This window comes from Colletes latitarsis, chromosome 1 (genome assembly GCF_051014445.1).
Source record: "Colletes latitarsis isolate SP2378_abdomen chromosome 1, iyColLati1, whole genome shotgun sequence".
NCBI classification, from domain to species: Eukaryota; Metazoa; Arthropoda; class Insecta; order Hymenoptera; family Colletidae; genus Colletes; species Colletes latitarsis.
In genome coordinates this window covers 45,739,399-45,760,537 of record NC_135134.1, presented here as the reverse complement: position 1 = coordinate 45,760,537, position 21,139 = coordinate 45,739,399, and the positions used below count along the sequence as shown (strand labels likewise).

General features: G+C 40.2%; 1 protein-coding gene and 1 long non-coding RNA gene across 5 annotated transcripts in view; one reads left to right on the top strand and one right to left on the bottom strand.

The window, feature by feature from the left end:
- LOC143344744 (uncharacterized) overlaps positions 1-21,139 on the top strand; it is a 462,587-nt gene that overhangs the window by 57,617 nt on the left and 383,831 nt on the right. The window lies entirely within an intron of this gene.
- Fhos (Formin homology 2 domain containing) overlaps positions 1-21,139 on the bottom strand; it is a 272,839-nt gene that overhangs the window by 69,114 nt on the left and 182,586 nt on the right. For all 4 annotated transcript variants that reach the window (XM_076770966.1, XM_076770992.1, XM_076770985.1 and 1 more), the window contains 2 exons: positions 5,217-5,284; positions 555-660 (listed from right to left, as the gene is read on the bottom strand). In XM_076770966.1, the coding sequence (XP_076627081.1) occupies positions 555-660; positions 5,217-5,284 (174 nt within the window). The remainder of the gene's footprint in view (positions 1-554; positions 661-5,216; positions 5,285-21,139) is intronic.

Here is a 21,139-nt window from a genome sequence, read left to right as displayed (position 1 = left end):
CTTGATCATGATAAAGCTGTTTGGAAATACTTTCGTAATATTTTATGAATCATTTATATCCGTTCCTGATACGAGCAATGATTATTGAAAATTTCTAACTCCGGCAAAGTATACCTCCTACTACGTACTTAAATATTTATTTAATGTAAACTCGAAAATGCAATTTTATGAACCTTAAGTTTGCTTCGTTGCGACCATTAGTCCAAATTTTTATAAAACACTCATAAGAAACGTATCTTTTTTATTATAAATGCACTATGTACCTATATTCTATGGTGCACCTTGTACAGAAATCTATGATAAGATATTATTCGATCACTGCAACGCAACAAATACGAATCGATGAAGGATTATGCATGAAATTAACATTTTTCTAGCTGCAGGCTAATTAAACGTAACAGACTTTAACGAATCTTTTTTACCTACAGACTCATAAATATTTACGACTGCAGTTTGTAGGATTTCGTATCCGACGTATAGCTTGAATTAGCAGCTTAAGCAACGTTATGCACGAAACACGTTACAATCTATCGAGAAATTGTTAAGATACTCACCCCGTAGTATGTAATTTTGATAATTCTGGTCAGCCTCGCTGCCAACCTTGATGAGGCAGGCAAGCCCGTCATTTTGCACAAACTCATGCACCAGGTCCTTGTCCTCCTGCAAAACCAAAGTTTATGGTAAACAGCGCCGGCTGCGAAATAGATACCTGCTACATCGTCGTACGCGTATAATTTATTCCTCGGCGAGTGGAGACTCCTAATCGATCGTTTGACGTTTCCAAATTTATAGCCATCTCGAAATTTGAAATGCTAAAACGTTTCGCGGCTCGGTCACGGGCGCACGATCGATAAATAAAACAGTCTTCGGGCATCGTCGTGTTTACTGATGGCTATTATATTAGGGGGAGGGCCAGGAATTTATTGTCCTTTCTTTCGGTGGTCGTGTTTGCTTGAATTTAATATCCTTTGCGTCGAGTCTGTTGATTTTACACTTGTGGATCGTGTCAGAACAAATTTTCGACTGTTATTTGAACGAACAAGGTTCCTACAAAATTCTAACGCAGATTGTGACCATCGTGTTAGACCCTCCAACTAAATTCGTACGGTAATTAACGAAGTACGTATTCGCAAGAATGGGCGCGGGGTTTCCTCGATTTCACCGGTGGAATCGTATTAGTTTGACCACGTCTGTAAGTCGGTTACCGAAGGAACTCGTGCCCATTTCCGAACACGCCGTTCCTCGTCCTCGGTTCGAACGAGAACTGTCCAAGAAAGAACGAAACGCGTCACGTCCAGCAGAAACAAGCGGAAAGCCGATTACCGAGATCATCGGTTCGCCGACGTTCCGTTGGAAACGAACGTGGATAGGAGGAACGGGACGAACGGAGTCGCTGATACCCGATCCCGGAGGAGCTCGCGGAGACGCGCGATTTATCTCGACGCTTCCACCTAAGCCAGCCGGAGGCCGGAAGAGGTAAATGGAATTAGTTATGCCGCTCCGGGCGCGAAGTCGCGGACATAATGGAAAATCTACCAAGTTTGATTAAACCCGCTCGTTTCCAGCGCGATGTTCGCGCGCGGTCCTTCGAAGGACCGTTGTTCGCGTGAAATAATAAATTTAACACGGACGAATCGTCGCGACAAATCATCTTACCACCTATTTCGATCGAAGTTCCGATTTTAACGATATTTTCGTAAATATTTTTAGAGATCAGAGGTCTTAGATTATTTTCCACGAGACAAGTTCTTTTCACATTTTTCTGGGGGTAAAATATCTTACTTTTTCATAGCTAGTAAATAAATGAAGAGATACTTATTTTGATCGAAGATTTGGGGATGGTTTCTATCGACTCGAAAAAGTGTGCTATGCATTACTATGTATTTTCGACAATTCAAAGTATTAAAAAGAAATGAATTTTTGTTGACCGTCCAAAATAGCTACTGAGTCTATTGGATATCGAAGAGCAAATAAATATAAACACCTAAAATTATTAAAATTAATGATCGATGAAAAGAGAATTTAGGACTTGATCGATGGGGAAAAATTGTATAGGCGATAAGAAACTCGTCGTTCGTGGCCTGGCCTCCTATATGTAATCGAAATAGCGGAAGTTTACGCGAGATTTGAGCGCGGAATGTAGAGCCGATTAGCCCCGTCGGATTAAGAAACGAAATTGAACGTTGCTGCGACGATTCCCTGATAAATCCTGCCGACGATGGAGAGAGATTACGTTAGGGAACGAGGACCGGGTTGGATCACGGAGGGTCGAGGATCGAGCTTGTAATTAATTTCGTAGCTAGCCCCGCTGATAATTGAAACGATAAGGTATCGCTCGAAGGAAGAATTCGAGGATTGTTTTCGGCGGACTTGTGCCCGTTGCTGTCCGATATAATGCACCAAACCCTAAACCAGCCACTTATCTTTGCAATCGAGACGCAAGGATTCGCAGAAAGTATTTGGTTATCGCAGATAAAATAATCAAGTGACGAATAAAATTTTCCATTCGATATTTCGTGAAATTAATTGGCTCTGGTATGTCTGCCCAATACACACTGTTTCTACTTATCCTGAATTCCAAGTCGTACTCTACAATAATGATTCTCAAACTGAACACCAAACGTGATTCGTAAATTGAACATTTCTATGCCCCCCCCCCCAACCGAGATTTAATTAAAAGATTCGAATCTTTTAATCAACATTTTTTTAACCAACTGCTGATCCTCGAGTTACTATATGTACGTTCTTTAAAAAACTATATCAGCGTTATGAACAGCCAGTACCGCGTTCCAAATTAAATTCACGTAACAAAAGTACAGTAATGTCTTTCGGGGCTGAGATAAATTTTCTCCCTCGGGTTGAGACAAAGTTATCTCCCCGCTTCTTGAAACTGCTGGCTGCTGGGAGTTTCGGGCGTTATCTTCGATACGCGACCGACGGTGTCTCGGGATACTAATGCGCGAATTACCAAAGTGGAACAGTAAAAGTTATTTTTCGTTTCAAATTTGTAGTTAGGAAATTATCACGATCGAATAATTTTCAAAATTTCGGTATTTTAGAGTCCTTGACGTACGAAGATAGAATCGACTAGAATTCGATGACGAAGCATCAGAGGCTCTAATCAGACTAAAATGGGCTCTAATGAATCTAGTAACGTGCATCAACGTTTAGCAATGATTGGAAACGTATCAAGTGTTGGGAAATGGATTCCGTATGAACTGTCAGTCGCGAACTGTATCCAACGTGTGAATATTCGTCCCTCGTTGCGAAACTGGCAAAGCACCCATTTCCAAATCAAATTATTACCGGTGATGAGAAGCACGTTCTGTACAACAATTCGAAACACGAACTATATTATGTCTAAAACCAGAACAAGATGTTACTGAACGTATAAAAGAATTTGACGATTTATTTTAAATCAGTATCGAACTACAACAGGAAAAGACGAACAAATTTTAGGAGATTCGATGGAATACTTTTTCATTATTCTAACGCTGAACCAACGGATAAAATGGTACTGGAAAAAGTAGAGGTTATTGGGGGTTGATAACGCATCCGCCATATTTTATCGGCTTTCCAACTACCATTTATTCCGAGTGTAGCAAAATCGTTTAATTAATAAAGAGTTCAACGGTACTCGTTTTCCATTCCAATAAACCAGTCATTATTAGTCGACTATTATTCCATATTTTCTTTTAAAATTGGAAATCTAAAATCGGTGAATGATTTTTCACAGTATTTTCACAATTGATATCATCCATTTCACGTAACACGTTATTAATGCTATCCCTATTATAATTAATTAAATTAGTAATAGTGAAATATTGTCTGCCTAATACGGTTACTATACGTTTAATGGATAACATTACTCAATACGTCGAGTAACACGGTTAGCGTGAAGAATCCGGTAAACAGATTATCGACCATCGCGTTTGACTCCGACCCCATTCATCACGTTTCTAATATAATTCTACAATAAACTCATCCATCACTTAGGGGCAACGACAGCTTCCGATATAATAGGATTTCTTTCGCCGTGCAGTTTTCAACTTCGAACGAACGCCACGGGAAAGGACTTTTTCTCGCTCGGCTAATTGCGTGATTTAATTGTGAGGAAGAAAAAGAACGGAGAAAGCTCGGCCATGAATAAATACGCTCCTCCGGCGCGAGTTTACTCCTCGTTTCGCGAGCAAACAAGAAACAAAAGCCACTTTTACCCCGACAAGACTTGAAACGGATCGCACTCGCAGTCAAATTCATCCTATTCATTACCGAAAACGACGATGCACAGACGGCGACCGTGTTTTTTCAGTTATTGTTCCCAGATTCGGGAATTACGTCTGAAAATGTTCGACGATCATGAAATAATTTGACGCAATATAAATTACGAACGTAAAAAGAAATGAACCGATTGTTGGTTGGCAGTTTTTATCAAAAATTACTTGCACTTTTATCTCTTAATTCGGGAATACTACAGTAATGATTCTTAAAATGAACACGTGATTCGTAAGTTGAACATTTCTATTCCCCTCAACAGCCAGCGAATCCCAACGATATCGCTGTGTAGGAGTATCCGTTGGCGTCAGATTTCGACTTCGCTGTACGATGTTCATTTTACGAATCATTAGCGCCTCTGCTAACAAATATCCCGTGCCTCTTGATTTTTTTAACGTATCCTTCGAGCAATCACGCTTTCGTGATTTTGTAATTTACGCGCAGGACGAACTAAAATATCTGCCCGCGAATAAATAAATGAAAATTCATCCCGGGAACGCGTCTGAGCTGTCGCGCACAATGCCGGTGAAAATTATTGGAACGCAACGTGCACGCGTCGAGGAATAACGAATTTGCGAGACAAAGGGCCGCGGTTATCGAGATAACAAGGATAGAAAGGGACGAGGCTGGAGGATCTAGACGCGGCGCGGGGGTGAGACCGAAGGAAGGAGAAAATGCACTCGCTCGAATCGCCATGCAAATATTTACTCGTCGAGCGAGTAGCTTCGCGTAAAAATAGCCTCTCCCCGTCACTGCCTCTTTCACCCTCTGTTTCTCTCTCGCTCGTAGCATTTTCCTTCCTCGTGCTTCCTTCTCGCCATCCTCTCGTACCCTTCCCCAACCCTCCTCCTATCATTCACTCTATCGTGGCCTGCCTATCGTTGTCCCGTTCGCGCACGTTTCTCTCGGGATCCCGCAGGTATCGCGAATTGTAAACTCACCTGAAAGATCTGCTTGAGGGAGAAGAGGGCTCGTCGCAGCTCGCGGCCCTCGCTGTTCAGCAATTTTTCTGCAACAGACAAGTAACACGCAACCATTTATTATAATAATACCAAACGGCCGCGGCGCATTGTTCGGTCCCGGGGTCCGATGGAACACTGGACGAGTGGACTTCCCTTTTTATTAAGCTACCTCTGTCCCTCCCCCGCGCCTTTTCGGAACGAGGATACTCCAAGGTTCGCGTCGCAACGAGACATGGCCCCGTTTATGGCTGGGTTTCATTATTATCGCCGCGGTGATTACACGCTGGGTGTACGAGAACCGCTCTCAATGAGCCAGGACGCGAACGAGACACAAGCCACTGTTGAATCCACGATCCGACACGGTGGCTGACGACTTCTCGCGTCGGTCTCTACAACGTTTGGTCACCTCTGGTCCTTTAACACGCTCGCAGCCACGCCAAACCATTTTTACGGTTATTTAAAATTCTTTTTAGTAGTTATTTTCGTAACTAAAATTCACGAATCCTATTCAAATTTATTTGACGTTTCAGATTGAGAATTAATTCTGCTGGTTCTATGGCGAAAAGCCCTGTCATTCATATGTAGAGTCACCACGTGCTAAAATGAATCGTTTTCGAAAGAATTTAACACACGAATTTTAAAATTGACATTACGAGACTTTAAGCTGAACGTATATAGGATTAGAATTTAAAATCTGAGAAAGGTATTAATCATAAGGAGCGTTAAAGAAGATTCTCAACTTGTATAAATGTGACTGTCGTCATTACTAGACTGATTTAACCCTTAAGTGGGGTCTCAATCTCAATTATTTTACTTAATGTTGATTTTTAAAAAATAATGAACCAATGGAGGATTACATAAATTTTCAAATAATTACATCGACATATATTAAACAATTAGTTAAACTTTCAGAGGGCCGTAACAGCCCCAATAATCCACTTAAGGGTTAAAAAATATTGACTACTTTGATCAAAACAGTCTTTTTTCTCGCTTCCTCTAATACACAGCGGAAGTGATAACACTGATGGGTAAAATGCCAAGCAGAACAAAAGAACGTCCGTCTTCGGGGACGTAATTGAAACTCCAAACACAATTAAGAAAGAAACTCCTGCAAGAAGGATTGTGTTTGAAGAAAAGCTGGATGGTATCGGCCATGTTCTCCCTATAGATCAAGAGAACTACTCCCATTGTACGAACTACTCTCATCAAACGTAAAGTACACTTATGCTTATCGAGAGAAAAATTATTTTCTACCACGAACCGTAGTAATTGGGTTTTTATTCTTGTAATAAATTTCTTTAATTAATCGCGTTCATTATTCCTGCGGTGAAACGAATGTATTTTAGACGTTTATATACAGCGATTATTCGATAATTTGCTCACAATGTATTGGATTTAGCTCACAATATAAAAACACACACAAATATTATGCAGTCTACACTTACGAAATTCGATAATTATGATACTGGAAACATATTTTTTTTCGACCAAGGTTTAGCCAATAGCTTAAAATTGTAATCATAAACGGTATATTTAATTATTTTTGTATAACGGAAATATTATCGAAGAATATATCATTGACTGCAAAGAAATTGTAAGTTGCTCCAGCGACATCGTAGAAAATGGATGCGCCTGGTCGTTTCAATAAATTCACATTCCCATTAAAGTTCTCAATTTATTATAACGTCGCGGCATAGTCGAGCTGGTATGCATTACAGAAATGTCACAGTATGGTTTGCCGTTATTTTGAGATTATTCGGTTTAAATATAGGATACTTAATTATACAAACGCGTCATCGGTGAACCACAAAAACCGAATCCTAGAAATCACACAAACACGAAACGCGACCGTTATATCATTAATTTAAAATAACGGGAAATCAGTTAGCACAGGATCAAGATTGATCTATTCTCTGGCTCTGTACGCTACATCCATGCTGTGTGAACCAAGTGAAATCGCACTTACAAAGGAAGGATTCAACTTGTCCTCCGATTTCAACGTGATGTTATAGAGTAACAGAATACAGGTTCTATATTTGATATTGACATTTAAGAAACACACGATTTATACTAGGAATCTAGGGATTTAGAAGCAATTAATATTAAGATTGTTAATCGTGATAAGGAAATTATCAAATTATACAATTCTGCAAATGGCATAAATAAAAATCTTTATTTCAAAAGTATACTGAATTTTATATTATATAGTTTATTCCTTCAGACTATATATTTTTGTATGTTACGTAATTACGAAGATAACGCAAATCAAGAAGCTTGAAGAAATATGACTAACAGTCTGGTACATTTGCACATAAATAAATAGCGTCAATTACGAGATAATTCCAGGTATGACATGGATGGCTTTAAATATACTATTCTTTTAATCGATTTCATTTACAGCCGCAATAATGGTGTGCATGGTACCGAATGGTACCAACGGTAATCAAGCATGCATCAAAGAATGGAAACATTCGGTAAATGGTCCGAACGTACCATTCATCTTCAACAAATGGAAGAATACTTTTGACAGCAGGTTTCCAGATGCCGTTACCGAATACTCTACGAGAACGTGCTACTTTTATCAACGAGTATACCATTAGATCGGTCCCATCATTATCTAGAAACGTCTATTTATTGTTAGTTTCAGTCCGATTCTCTCTCCTCTTCTCCCACATTAGACGTTGATGACGTCTCTCTATCGTTTAACAACTTTTTGTTAAATCGTCAAACGAACTGTCTTGGATTTCTTACGTTCTAACGGTGCCTCGAAAGTACCTCAACCGTCTGCGTTCAAAGCTGCTGCAGCGTACAAGCCACAAGCCACCCGGAAGTTCGTTCAGCGTAGGAAGATCAGGAACAGCTAAGCACTGGCACTGCTTTTGTTTCTGACGCTAGGCCTTGTCGACATCGCCATAGGAACTCGTTAATTATCAACTTTGCCTTTACGTCCGATTACATTACACGCCAGGCTTCCGAGAACGCTTTCCACCTTTCGACGAATATGCTCGTTCGTGCAGAATTTTTAATTTAGATTAAAACGATTGTGAATGCTAGAAAAATACAACTAAAACACTGCAATACTCTTATATGCAATAGAATTGGAATCGACGTACGAAAGACAGAGTATATAATTCGTTGGTTACTCGATTAACTATTTAGAAATTAGAGCTATTTGTACGAGAAAACCGAGAGAGAGGGAGGAACGTCGATTCAAGTTAATCGCCATCGATCCAGCTTAAATGATCTGGAATTTCGTAAGGAAATCCACAGTCGACGATTTCATATAGGGGATAATAACTCTCCGTCCCATTTTTCTCCGCTAAGATCATTTATCGGCGCTAATTAGAGGAAAACCGGTAATTAAGTCCGCGATTAATTTTACACGACGAATTTTCGTCGGTTAGCATTCACCGTTACGCTTCTATTATTTCTGGTCCCTTTCCTCCGGTTTCTGTTCCTTCCGTCTCTCTCTCTCGCTCGGTCTTTCTTTCTTTCCCTCGTTCTATCATTCTTTTTCAATCGCGGCTCGACTGTATTACTAATAATTGAATTCCATTTCACCAGCGGCGCACTAAATTCAATTTCCCGAGGCTCAGCGGTCGCGTCGAGATTTTCCAGCCTGCTGGAAATTCAGAGAAGGAGAGAAACGGAGAACAGACGCGAGAGTGACGGAGAGAGAGAGAGAGAGAAAGAGAGACGGACCGTTACTCGACATTCGCCCAGCGAAAAATCGGAAAATGCATTATCGTCGGGAACTCGAAGAAGTACGCGCGAGCGCCGCGTCGTTAAATAAAGAAAAGAAAACCGGAAACCGTCCGGAGTCAATTTTACGCGACACATCGATGGCAGAGTTCCGATCGTGCTTCTGAATACACGCTCGATCGAGAATCGAGCCCTTTAAACGTTGGTAATTGCTTCATAACGGTGTCAATGGAGGCGAACAATTTCGTTTCTAATTCATTGAACATTGTGCTGAAACTGGACAAAGACAGTTCCAGCTGTCGCGTCGTGAATTTGGCGAATTCTGCTGTAAACCTTTGGAAAAATCGATCTTATGATTTATGTCCAAACTTCTTTAAATAAAAAATATTTAAAAATCGACTCTATCTTTTCGTGTTAATATCTGCTACAGCCAAACTAATCTTAATTAATTTTAAATATGCACAATGACTGAAACTATGAGACAATTATTTTTGAATGTATTCTAGAATATACAGAATGGCGAATTATTAATGCTTTACTTGGACGAAATTTGTACAGAAATCGGTAAGAAGAATTCTGGCAGATGGAGTTTTATAGTTTTTGCCAAAAAATAATCAAAAACGATTTCTATAACCGTAAATGCATACGATTTCTAATTATGTATAATTTCATGGCCACTAATCTTGAACCTTGAACGTGCTCGGTGATTTGAAATTAAAATCTGTAGGATATTAACCGTAAGCTGTTCGTGTAATTAAGACAAACGAAATCATAAAATGTTTCCAACACTAAATTCAAGATATAAGCAACCGTTTTCGTTCTTTGATATAAATGTTTTTTTATTTCTTGCGAGATGTATTTTCCATTCGCGATAGTAATGCACTGTATAGAAGCAATTTGAAGAAAGACGAATGTCATTTTCATTTTACTAGTCTTCGGGAAGCCACATGGCGACGTAAGCGTACGATCGACGATGACTTTATGAATTATTAAGTGGACGCGACTAACTGCGAAAAAGCCGAAAAAATTTCAAGATTGCCGATTCAGCGTTCTGCTCACCGTATCTCGTACGGTACGCGAACCGAAATGATGACGATAAAATAACAAGATGTATATTCGACTTCCGTTATGATGAATCGAATCGTCGCTGGAATTAGTCACGCGCGAGGGGAAACCGTAAAACAACCAAAAACTTATCGTCGAATCTATGGAACAACTGTAAGACTGCAAATTTTCACGCCAAATAAATTTAAATCTGAATTACATTAATGTCACTTATTTATTATCTATGTTGTACTGTATTAGATCCTCCTAACGACATTCGTTCGACTTTGACGAATAACACAGTCCATTAAAAGATGATTAAAACTGCAAGAAAATGCTGTACAAAAAGACCAGGAAAAAGTAGACCACGAACCTTGAAGTCTCATGTTTTTTTGAAACCTCCAGGCGACTATCCAAATGAGCTAATTTCCATACTCGCGAGTCGACGTAATTCGCAAGGACGCGTCGTCCCGTTCAAGGATTTCGATTTCGACAATTTATTGCTGCTAGTCACCGATTATGCACATTATTCGTAGATAATATCAAACCGCGAGCATACGTTTCGTCGAATATTTCCGAATGTGTTAAAAAATAACGGAACATCGAACTCAATTGCAAAAGAGGAAGAAATAGAGGATTAATATTGGTCTTTGCAAAAATGTTCGCGATTTGCATATACGTGAGACCAAGTGTTCCTCGATCTCGGAAATTTCTGCGAATTCTTGTCGAAAATACAGTAGCGAACGCGCGTAATTTATTTACGTAAGCACGTATTTATAGTGTTCCATAAATTCTTTAATTTCAAACGGAGGAAAAATGTAATGTGTTCTTTGTAAATTTTTAGCGTATATTATAAAAAAGAGAAACTGTTTTCGACGTTCTTCGCCTAGATTTCCAGAGATCCATTTATAAATCATTTACAAATCAACTTACAGTTTTTCGTACCTATTCGTTTGAAAGATTATTCTTTACTTTTGAGAATTCTATTGTCAAATTTGTATGTATAGTTCTGATACACTGAAAAAATTGTGTTAAGAATTTTTGAAGATGTGCATAACTTTGCAGAATTTACGACAGAGCTAATATAAATTTTAGAGATATTCAGAAACTAAGATACCACATCAAAATATAGTGACATACATTTACATATAAATATATGTATTTTCTTTTCAGTGTAATTTTCTGTAAGCTTTTTGTATTGTAAGAATAGAGTAATAATGTATAGTATTGTTGGATTCGAGAAGTATGGGATTCGAACCTACGATCTTGGGATTATTGGGCAGCTAACCTCGCCATTGTGGTACCATTAATACTATTACTGGCACGCAATCATACGAATACCCTATAAATGCGCACTTATAATTTCACGACTATAATTTAACATGTACACAGTATACAATGCATTCCAATATGCAGGCTAATAATAAGCAATAATCGATGTTACAGCTTCGATCGGTGCAACAATAGCTTCTGTAACAATGGCGTACGACGATGCTATTACTCATTCTAACAGAAAATACTTTCAGTTAGTATATTTTATTAGCTTTACGTATAAATATTTTCTCGTCTAAAAGAGCTACAAATGAAATCAAGTTACGAATTTTGTAATTTGTCAAAAGAGGTGCAATTACATATTAGCGAATAGAGATTGTAACTTTGAGAATGTATGTTGGGTGCAACGTAAAAGTACCCACGGAAGCCTCTAGAATTTTAATTCAACTTTATGCGTGGTTTCGAGCGAGTTTGTACGGAAAACGAAAACCGTGCACGTAGCTCGTTTGGAATTAGAAAGCGATCCGTACGTAATTTCACGAGCGTCGTTCGGGAAGGAAGGTGTATCCGCGTAGCAGATGATGACTGCAATCTTAAGCCACTATTAAGTAATATCTTCCGCTAAAGACCGCGTCTGCACGGTGTTTCTCGGTTCTCCTGTTTGCAGCAATCGACGTCTGGTCTATGAACGAACGATCAGCAATTTCACAGAAGAGACTCTTCCTTACTAACCGGCTGATTAAGTTCGCTACTTATCTACTTACATTCCTGCCGACGGATTTTCTCATTTTTCCTTCCGCGGTAACTGACACTCGAGGAAATACATAGTAGCGAGTCTCTCGGTTATCGGTTAATCGAGTACTGGCTCTGAAACTACAATTTAGAACTGTGGTATTCGTTTCGACTCAAAGTTGTTCTTGCTAATATCAATTCATTGCATTCGGTACGCAAAAGGTTATTTAAAGAAAGTCTCTCGCCAAATTAAAGGCTAATTTCTTGAAAGCTTCTAAAAAATTTGTACACCCGAGATTTAGGAGTTATTAAACGTTATTGCATCGAAAACTTTGCTTCAGAGAAAAATTCAATTCCGGGTACAGTGATGATTCGTAAAATGAACATCGCTCCAGGGTTGAAATTTTCTAATGTCGTCTTCCACGCTTCGTTGATTTCAAGGAGGATAGAAACGTTCAACTTACGAATCATGGGGTTCATTTTAAGAATCATCGCTGTACTTATTTTCTCGACATAATTTTTCCTGCCCGTCGAAAACGAAGGCACCGGTACGAACAGGAGCAGTCTAGTAATTGCCTTTGGCGCATCCTTTCGCGGGCCCGTCGTCGTAACATCGAAAAACGAGATCCGCGAGCGAAACGCTCCCCCCGTTGCAGATGCAAATGAACCTCCGCGGGTACAAACAGCCTCCGCCGCAAAAGGGCCGCAGCCGTGGCGGCCTCGCCGTAGAAACATACCGTTTGGCCGCGAAAAAGAATATCGTTTTCATTCATGCGCGGTGTTATCCGACCGGGCGCGTGTTTCTTTCGTTCGCGCGGCCACGCCCTTGTTGCTCGTCGAGTCACGGTCTGCGGAACCCAATTCGCGACTACCTTTCGCGGAAAAGGAGGCCCGCGTGACCGCATAATCGACCGCTATCACGCGATCTTTAAATGCATTATGCATGCCGGTTGTTGCGGCCGAGGAGGCGAGGAGGCAAAGAGCGAAACAGAGACGGGGCGTACGCGAGCAGAGGTAATTAGGAATCGCTGTAGGGGCCTTATACAAGACGAAAGAGTCGGAATCAAACGGAGTGGGGACAGAGAGAGAGAGCGCGAGACGAGCAAGAATGTCCGATACGGAAGCACCGAGAGGGAGCAAGAGAGAGGCGAAAGGACCCATCTTCTAAGAATAGCGGTCCCAAGGCCCTCGGGCCCTTGGCCCCTTCGTAATCAGTGACCATATAAGCAGAAGCCTCTCTCTTCTTTTCCCTCTCGCGCTGGTTCCTCCTCTCTGTTCGCGACGTTAAGCAAGCTCACCGACTCGTAACACCGGCCGCTGCAACTCCGCGGAACCTCCTTCATTCAGTTTCGAAAATATTGCCACACCGAAGATATAGAAAATGAGGAGACGATGTGTCATTCTCCGTGGGGGCTTTTCAAGTCCTCGAACCGTTTCTTCGTGGCGCGAGAACCATCCTTGGAAATTGGTACTCTATTTTGAGAATTAATTTCAGAACGATTTTGTTAAGAAATTGTAGAAAGAGAGAGGAACGTTCCGTTCTGGGCCTCAGACACTGGTACATCGAATGGTTGGTCGAGTAACGTATATGTAGAAATGGGTGGCCAGTCGAGTACTTGCGAGAGAGACAAGAGCCGTAGCCCTCTGCTGGCGAACGCGGGAACTTTCGCCACAGTAATAACACAACTCGACTCAAATATTTAAAGTTATCGCAGCTTTTGATTCGAATTAAATTATGCAAATTACATTTCCATTCGATCTTCTACGACTCAAAGAAATGTTTTCCAACAATAGCTGTTTCTAAAAGTAGATCCTTTCAATAAAATAGAATAAAGAATGTAATCGAACAAGCCAAATTCGAAAAAACCACCAACCTGCGCAACTACCATCTTTTAAACAAAATTACCGCCATCGCGATACTTGTTTAATTGTTATGTTTTACGTTCAAATAAAATCGACCAGGAAATAACATGTGGTGCGGAAATCGCGTCGGAGCGAGAATTTCTTCAGCTGCGAGGCGTCTAATGGGGAAAGGCGAGTTTTAATTGGACAGTTTCCGTCGGAGGTGGAAAGATACCAACGCAACGGCATGAAGAAAAAATTCCCTGATAGCCGCCCGCGGTGTTCGAAACAAAATCGCACGCAAAAGCGCGAGGTGTCGGGCTGCGTTACGCTTCGCGTGATCTCGAGCCGCAGCATGATCGCTGCTCGCGTAAACGACTATGCAGTTACCAACGCCCGTGATTACGGGAAGGCAAGGTTTTAATTAATCGAGTACGGCTGCAAAGTGCAATAATTTTCGTGTTCGAGCCGACTTTAGAAGGCAAACATCTTCAACACACTCGGAACGAACGATTCCAAACGCAATGTTTACGATACATTTTTCTGAAAAATCAACGATAGAGAAATTCTCCCGATGTTCTGTAATGACACAGTAATGGAAAGTAGACGCAAACAGGTTACGGTAAACTTTATCAGAAAAATTGAAGCACCCTCGAAGTAAGAAGAAACTGTTTAAACGAAGGCGAGGATAAATAAATTATGAAAATTCGTTTCGAAGGAACTGAACGAAGTAAGAAAGATCGTTTAGATTTTTGAAGTAAGAAATACCGGTGAGAAGTAGGATAAATAAATTGAATATTCTGATCGCGAAAATATTGACGAGAAAGTTAAAGTACACGAGGAGGAACGTATGTAATTAAGAAGTTTGCTTTTACCGAGCTTCGGATTGGAAATTTTAGATCTTATTTCGATACCAGAATTTTCAGGATTTTCAGTATTTGTTTGATCAAACATTTTCGACACGCGTGGCGACACTCGTTTATCTGGAAGTACTCGAAGGAAACGCGTAAGGTGGAATCTATTACAAGGCCGAACGAACTCGACTGCGGATGCTGAGGGTGCGCGAAATCCGATTCCGCGTGTCGCGCGATGCGTGCAAAACCGCTGCGTCTTGCTCTGGAAACGTTAGACGAAAAATATTCGTTCGTACCGCGTGAAAATTCCGTTGCAACAAAACAGAGATTCCATTTTCGAAAAATTCAATCTCACTCCATCGTGGTACGATAAATTGAAGGAAAATCCAACTAACGTTAACCGATGTTTCTCCCTACTAGTTTGGATAATTTAATCGCAATCAATATTTATCTGGTCGATTATCGACGATCTCGCGTGGTACGGGCTGATATCTGGTCGTTCGCGTAATGTTTGCCCACGAAATTGGAGGACGCGCGAAAATTCTGTGGCCTTGCTCGACAGGCTGAGTCGCGCAGAACGTTTATTAACGAGCGTATTACTAATAACGGAATCGAGAATCGCACAGGCGGAACTGGCGTCGCTCCGAGGCAAAATTAAAACGGGCGAATCATTATCCCGCGAGGCGGATTTATCCGTTATGCGTGCGTTCCGACGATGACGTTAATATTGACTTTTCCCACGCGATGACATAACAATTAATCGAGTAAACATTATTTTATTATTTTAGTTGTGAAACATTCTTCCTTTTACAGCAAAAAATATATTTGAATACAATGTTTCGATCCTAGCTTTAAGCTCTGTTTAGAGAATCTTAAAAAAAGAAGAAAATATGGAAGGAATGTTTTATAGAAAAATAACTTTAAAGGCTGTCCCAAGAATAGGCAGAAATTAGTGAGATCGAAACGTTGGATTACATAAATATATTAAAATATACATGAGAAAGAAATGGATAATATTTTTAAATTAACCATCAAAGATACTCGATACCCAAATATATAAAATGATAATAAAAGAATTTCTTTTAATCATTGCCTAAATTAAATCTTGAATGAATCATACAGACGCGTGTAATGTATAAATAATACGTTTCTAATGGAAGAGAATATGAGAAACAGTCAAGGTGCAAGCACACCAGGGAATTCAAAACTAACTTTGTAAACTGCGTAAGATACAACGCTGTTCCTTGATTGGAAGTAAAACAATTTTAACAGTAAGAGAACTTCTGGCAACTCTGTGTACGTTTGCCGATAACAAAGAAGTAAACATCGATGATTTTCCAAGGAAAGTAAATTCAAATACGAAAGAACCGACAGACTAAACACCCGGGAGGCAAAACTTCCAAACTTCGAAGGTAAACCTGACGTTAGAACTCGTTGCGAGGCTCGAGGAAACTTTGAATTCGTAAACAAAAACAGTTAAAGAACAAATGGAAGATTTTGGTATCGACCCAAGATGAAGGCGGCGAGCGCGGGGATCGCGATTTAATCTGCTCGCGCGTAAAAAATCAACGTTGCGTCGCAAATTAAGGAAGCAATAGTCTCGAAGACCTTCACGCTTCGGTCCTAACTTTACGACCTGCTGAACATCATAAATGGAGATTCTTGGATATTCGATCACCGCATGTGTGGAGACCCAGACAATGGGTAATTTCAAGCTTCAATCGCTGCAGGTTAATCTTCGGAAATTCGAGGACAATGGATAAAAAAGAGAATCAGGAGTCTCGAAATTAAAAATAAAGTGGAAAGCTCGTTCAAATAACAACGACAAAATGATTCAGTCGACAAATCTTATATTATAACATTTTTTATCGATACTTCGCTTTAAGAGGAATACGTTAGAATATTAAATCAACTTTTCAGACACTCTGCACACATTTTTTTAATATCATCGTTATCGATGGAATCTTTTAGAAAACGTAAAAGAAGGGAAATCGACATTTCGATGCGAAATTATCCGATCGTCCGTCTGATAATTCGCTAGTTGAAGAGGGGAAAAAGCAATCTTCCGATAAAATATAAACGCAGCCAGGAAGCTACGAGCGGAAAAATATACGGAATAAGCGGAACGAAGGACCGGAAGGTTTCGCGAGGACAGAGGTACACGAAGAACCGTTAAAATATGTAAAACGGCACGGTCCACATCGGCCTCTGCGCCTACCTCCGCCCTTTACGCCCTGTTCTTTTTTCTGGACCTTCGATCATCTCCTCCACCATCTTCGCGGGGTTCAATGAACGGCTATGGCCCGCAGGTGAATTCTGCGAAGGGCCAGACGAACGGATTTCGTGTTCGATTTGCCCGGAGAGGAACATCGACCGCTCGAAAGCTGTTCCGCGTCCAAGCAGCCACCGATCTTTGTCGATCTTGCATTATTTTTTGATAAGCAAATTAGCTGCTTTAACCAAGACTATGGAATATTAGATTTTCCATTACGGAATTGGAAAAATTAATTCTCAAGTTGAGATGTTCGAATGAAACGATTAAAGATTATTAAGAAGAAAAATGAGGGCTCTTCGAAAGAAATTTTTGAAATTCTTTCTCAAGTCTACGAGAAATCTAAATGCAATGTATTTTGCTATAATGTAATTATCGAATTCATGAACAGGAATGCCAAAAACAAACGGGAAACAGTTGCGTTTAATTCGAGCGGATGTTATTCGTATCATTTCCCTTGGCCATCAGCGACAGTGCCATTTTCCTGATCATCCCCTTCGCGAAAGTTCGTAAGCGTCTCGTGGCGACGACATATTATACAACAGCTTAATCGGTTTTAATTACTTGTCATCTACCTGACTTTTCTCGACGGACGCATATAATTAGAGGCAACTCGACGACCGATTCCAGACGTAATAACAAGCCGAGCTCGTGCACTCTATCGCACAATTTACCATATGCATAATTACTATCGTTCTTGCAATCTCTTTTAAGAAGGGAAAATCTCTGGTTAAATTACATTCTTTACGTGTCAACGTGCTTAACGTAGCAATTGACATCGGACGTCGTGAAACATTTAAATTCCATGTCAACATTTTTGTGGGTACTCTAAAGATCTTCGATCTTCAATGTAGCAATACCAAACGAATCGAATAACCTTTTCCTTATCGTGAATCGCTAACAGTAAGTAGTGCATTGACATTCTACGTGTATAGAGGTATTTAACATGGCAATTAACATTAAATATCAAGGACCGTTTATATCGACAACATTTTTGTAGCAACGTTAAATGGAGTGGATAATATATATTATATAACCATAAATATTTTCCAGAGACGTTGCTAGTATTTTTAAACAAAGAACAATACTCGTGAAACCCAATTTAAGGCAGTATTCTCTGAAATAGAAAAGGAATTCAACCCTTAAAAATTTTATAATCCCAAGAGGGTGCAAGAAAATGTTTTCATCGTAGAAATACTATTGAAATATATTTTTCTCGTACTATTTTAAGCTTACTAAAAAATTTGAAAATAACAAATCCCATACCATATTAATTCGACGGCTTCAGAATGTTCATTAAATAACAACAGCTGGTTTCTGTGATCACAATAACATTGAGAAAAAGTATATTGGTTATTTAAAAGTAATTTTCAAGTTCGAAAGTTTGGAAATCGTTGGTTCGATGGTACGTCCGCTCGACGGGAGTTTAATTTCGCGATGCACTCGCGCGATGAAACGAGATTGAACTCTCTCGAATACGAGGACAATCGCGATTACAGTTAGTTAGATCAGTTACACTTGTGCAAGCAACAGACTACGGTGTATTACGGAGCACGAAAGCGACGCAGTCACGCTCACGACCGAAACAACGAACGCGTCGCGATAAAATTCACGCCGGAACTTTTTATCGGACATCAGCGTTTCGTACGGACTACATACATTGGCCAACAGGCACCTTCCTGTTCGTTAAATAAAGGAACGAGCAACGAGGAGAATAATCCTCCATTGTGTCTTAAATTTTCGCGAGAGCGGAATCTGCTTAACCGAATTTCGCGTCCCGTTCGCGCAGGGTCGTTTGCGAAACTGAGCAGATTATGTTCCAGCGATTGGGAGAACTCAATGGCTCTGACAAAAAAAAAATTCCACGTTTCGACGACAGAATCTCTTCGAGAAAAGAATAAACATCGATAACTCTCCCGTTGAAATCGCACCTCCCCTTGGAAAGACTCGTGGGGCGAACAACCCCAACACGACGGATCATTTATTACTTTTTGCGTCATCGAATCTCTCCTCCCCCCCCCTCCCATCCTACTCAGCTATCGCGGAATTGACAAAATAAGATGTTTCGCTCGGTACTCTTTATCGCCTCACGGCGATCAATCTCTTTTTATCAGAAAAAGGCGGCGAGTGTTTCGCGCGGGGGCGGCCGTTACATTTTCGTCGACAGGGGGAAAAACGACAAGCCCATTTTCGCGACGATTTCGTGGAAAATCACGTCGCGTGCCGTGGCCCCCGCGATTCAATTTTCCCGTAATATTCTGATTTAACGGGGCCGACCGCCTCGAGGAAAGCCGTTCCGAGCGAGCGACGTCTTCGAGGCTCGAAGCTTTCGACGCTCGAGGACTCCCGGGGATAATTGCAACCGGGACCGCAAAAATATTGTCCGTCGTACGTACGACCGTTTGAGTGCGTCGGTTTAATTGCTCGATGAAATTGGTAATTCCGAAGGGGACGAGGACGCCGTGGCGTAACCGCTTTTCCAATTACCGTGCGTTCACAACAAGGTGTATTGTTAAGTGACCATCGACCTTCGACGACCCACTTTTCGCCGTACGCAAATTAACCCTAGAAAGACTAAGGAGGGGTCCACTCTAACAGTCAGGTAATTTTAAAACCAAACTGTTCCTCGGATATTTTTATATTCGACATTTTATGTAGGGTCAGTTGCCCTGACATGGAACACTTTTCACTTGCTTGTAGAAATAAAAAGTTAAATATTATGTATTTATAGGACATTTTGTGCTCTTTTGACTGGTGACAGTCAAATTTAAATTATAATAACGGTTTAGGAAATGTTTACTTATTTTACTGAGGTCCTCGTTTTCTATATTAGGCTCATAGTGCTCGTAATATGGAATACTATATTTATGTTTGTATTTTGAAGAAATAATCGAGCTAACATAAAGCTGACGCACTTACCTTATTATGTATAATATTAGGTCAAAGATCAACTTGCAACATTTTGTCAACAAATGACAATCGTAATCAATATTGGGATACTTTCTTTAATATTAGGGCAACTGACCCTACATTCGAGTATTATCTCGACATAACTTTCTCGAGTGGATTTTTCAGTAATTCGGATAAAGAATTTGTCGTTTGACGAAATTCGTAAAAATAATGACGCCACAAATTTTTCAAACGAATTTGAATAAACAATTCTAATAACCCAAAAATAACAAACTTTAACAGATTTAGATCAGGAGAACGGGCAGATTAGGCTATCGATCAGTTAGAAAATCGTTCATGAACTGTCAGACCGCTCGGCTAAGATAGAATAGTACAACGTCATACATAAATCACATGCGACGTGCAATGCCTAATAAGACCTCTTTCAATAATTGATGCAATTAGTTACTCAGGAAATTGGCATAAAATTGACTTGTTAATCTCTCATTAAGAAAAATAAGGAGTGGTCGAGCATTATGTGTAAACAGTTTAGTAGAATCAGTTATACTCGGTCTGTGCTTGAGAGATGCTGGAGTACAAAAATGGCTATAACTTCGAGAAGCCGGTCATATAGAGCATACGTTTATATTTTTCTATCCTCTATGTGTCCAAGAAACGGAAGAAACTATTTTATCATAATCCTTTCGATAATTCTTGTATTTTAAATTACCATTCCTCTTCGAAAACTAGAGTTAACAACGACGAAGACTATGTTCGTACGGACTCGTAATAATTACAAGCATTTCACAAGCTAAAATTTATTAACAAAATCACTATGTTTACGTTTGTTGGTCGAATTGGTTCTTTCATAACATGCAAAACTACCATCGCTCATAAAATACTCGTTTCTTAAAGGTCGTTTTTCGAGGCAGTTATAACGTTGGTGGGCTCGGAGAGCCTTCATTTACCTCTTCCCAGTCCTTGGTCATTAACGTAACGGCACGTGGATTAGTTTTTCTAGGGTTAAACGAAATCTCCCGCCGTTAATACGGAACAAGATCCGCCTTCGTAGACCTAAATTCGGTCGCTGAATCGATGAAAAACAAACTGCTTCGCGGTCAACGGGTACAGTTTTTATTAGGCATCGCGCCGTTAACCATCACCCGTCACGGTGATTAATGGCCTATGGCTCCTTAGCGAACCACTAGATCGATTTTTGTCGCGACTACACTGTTCTGCACTTTATACAGTGATCATTACTCTATGCGACGTTTTCATCGAAAGAATTATCGCGA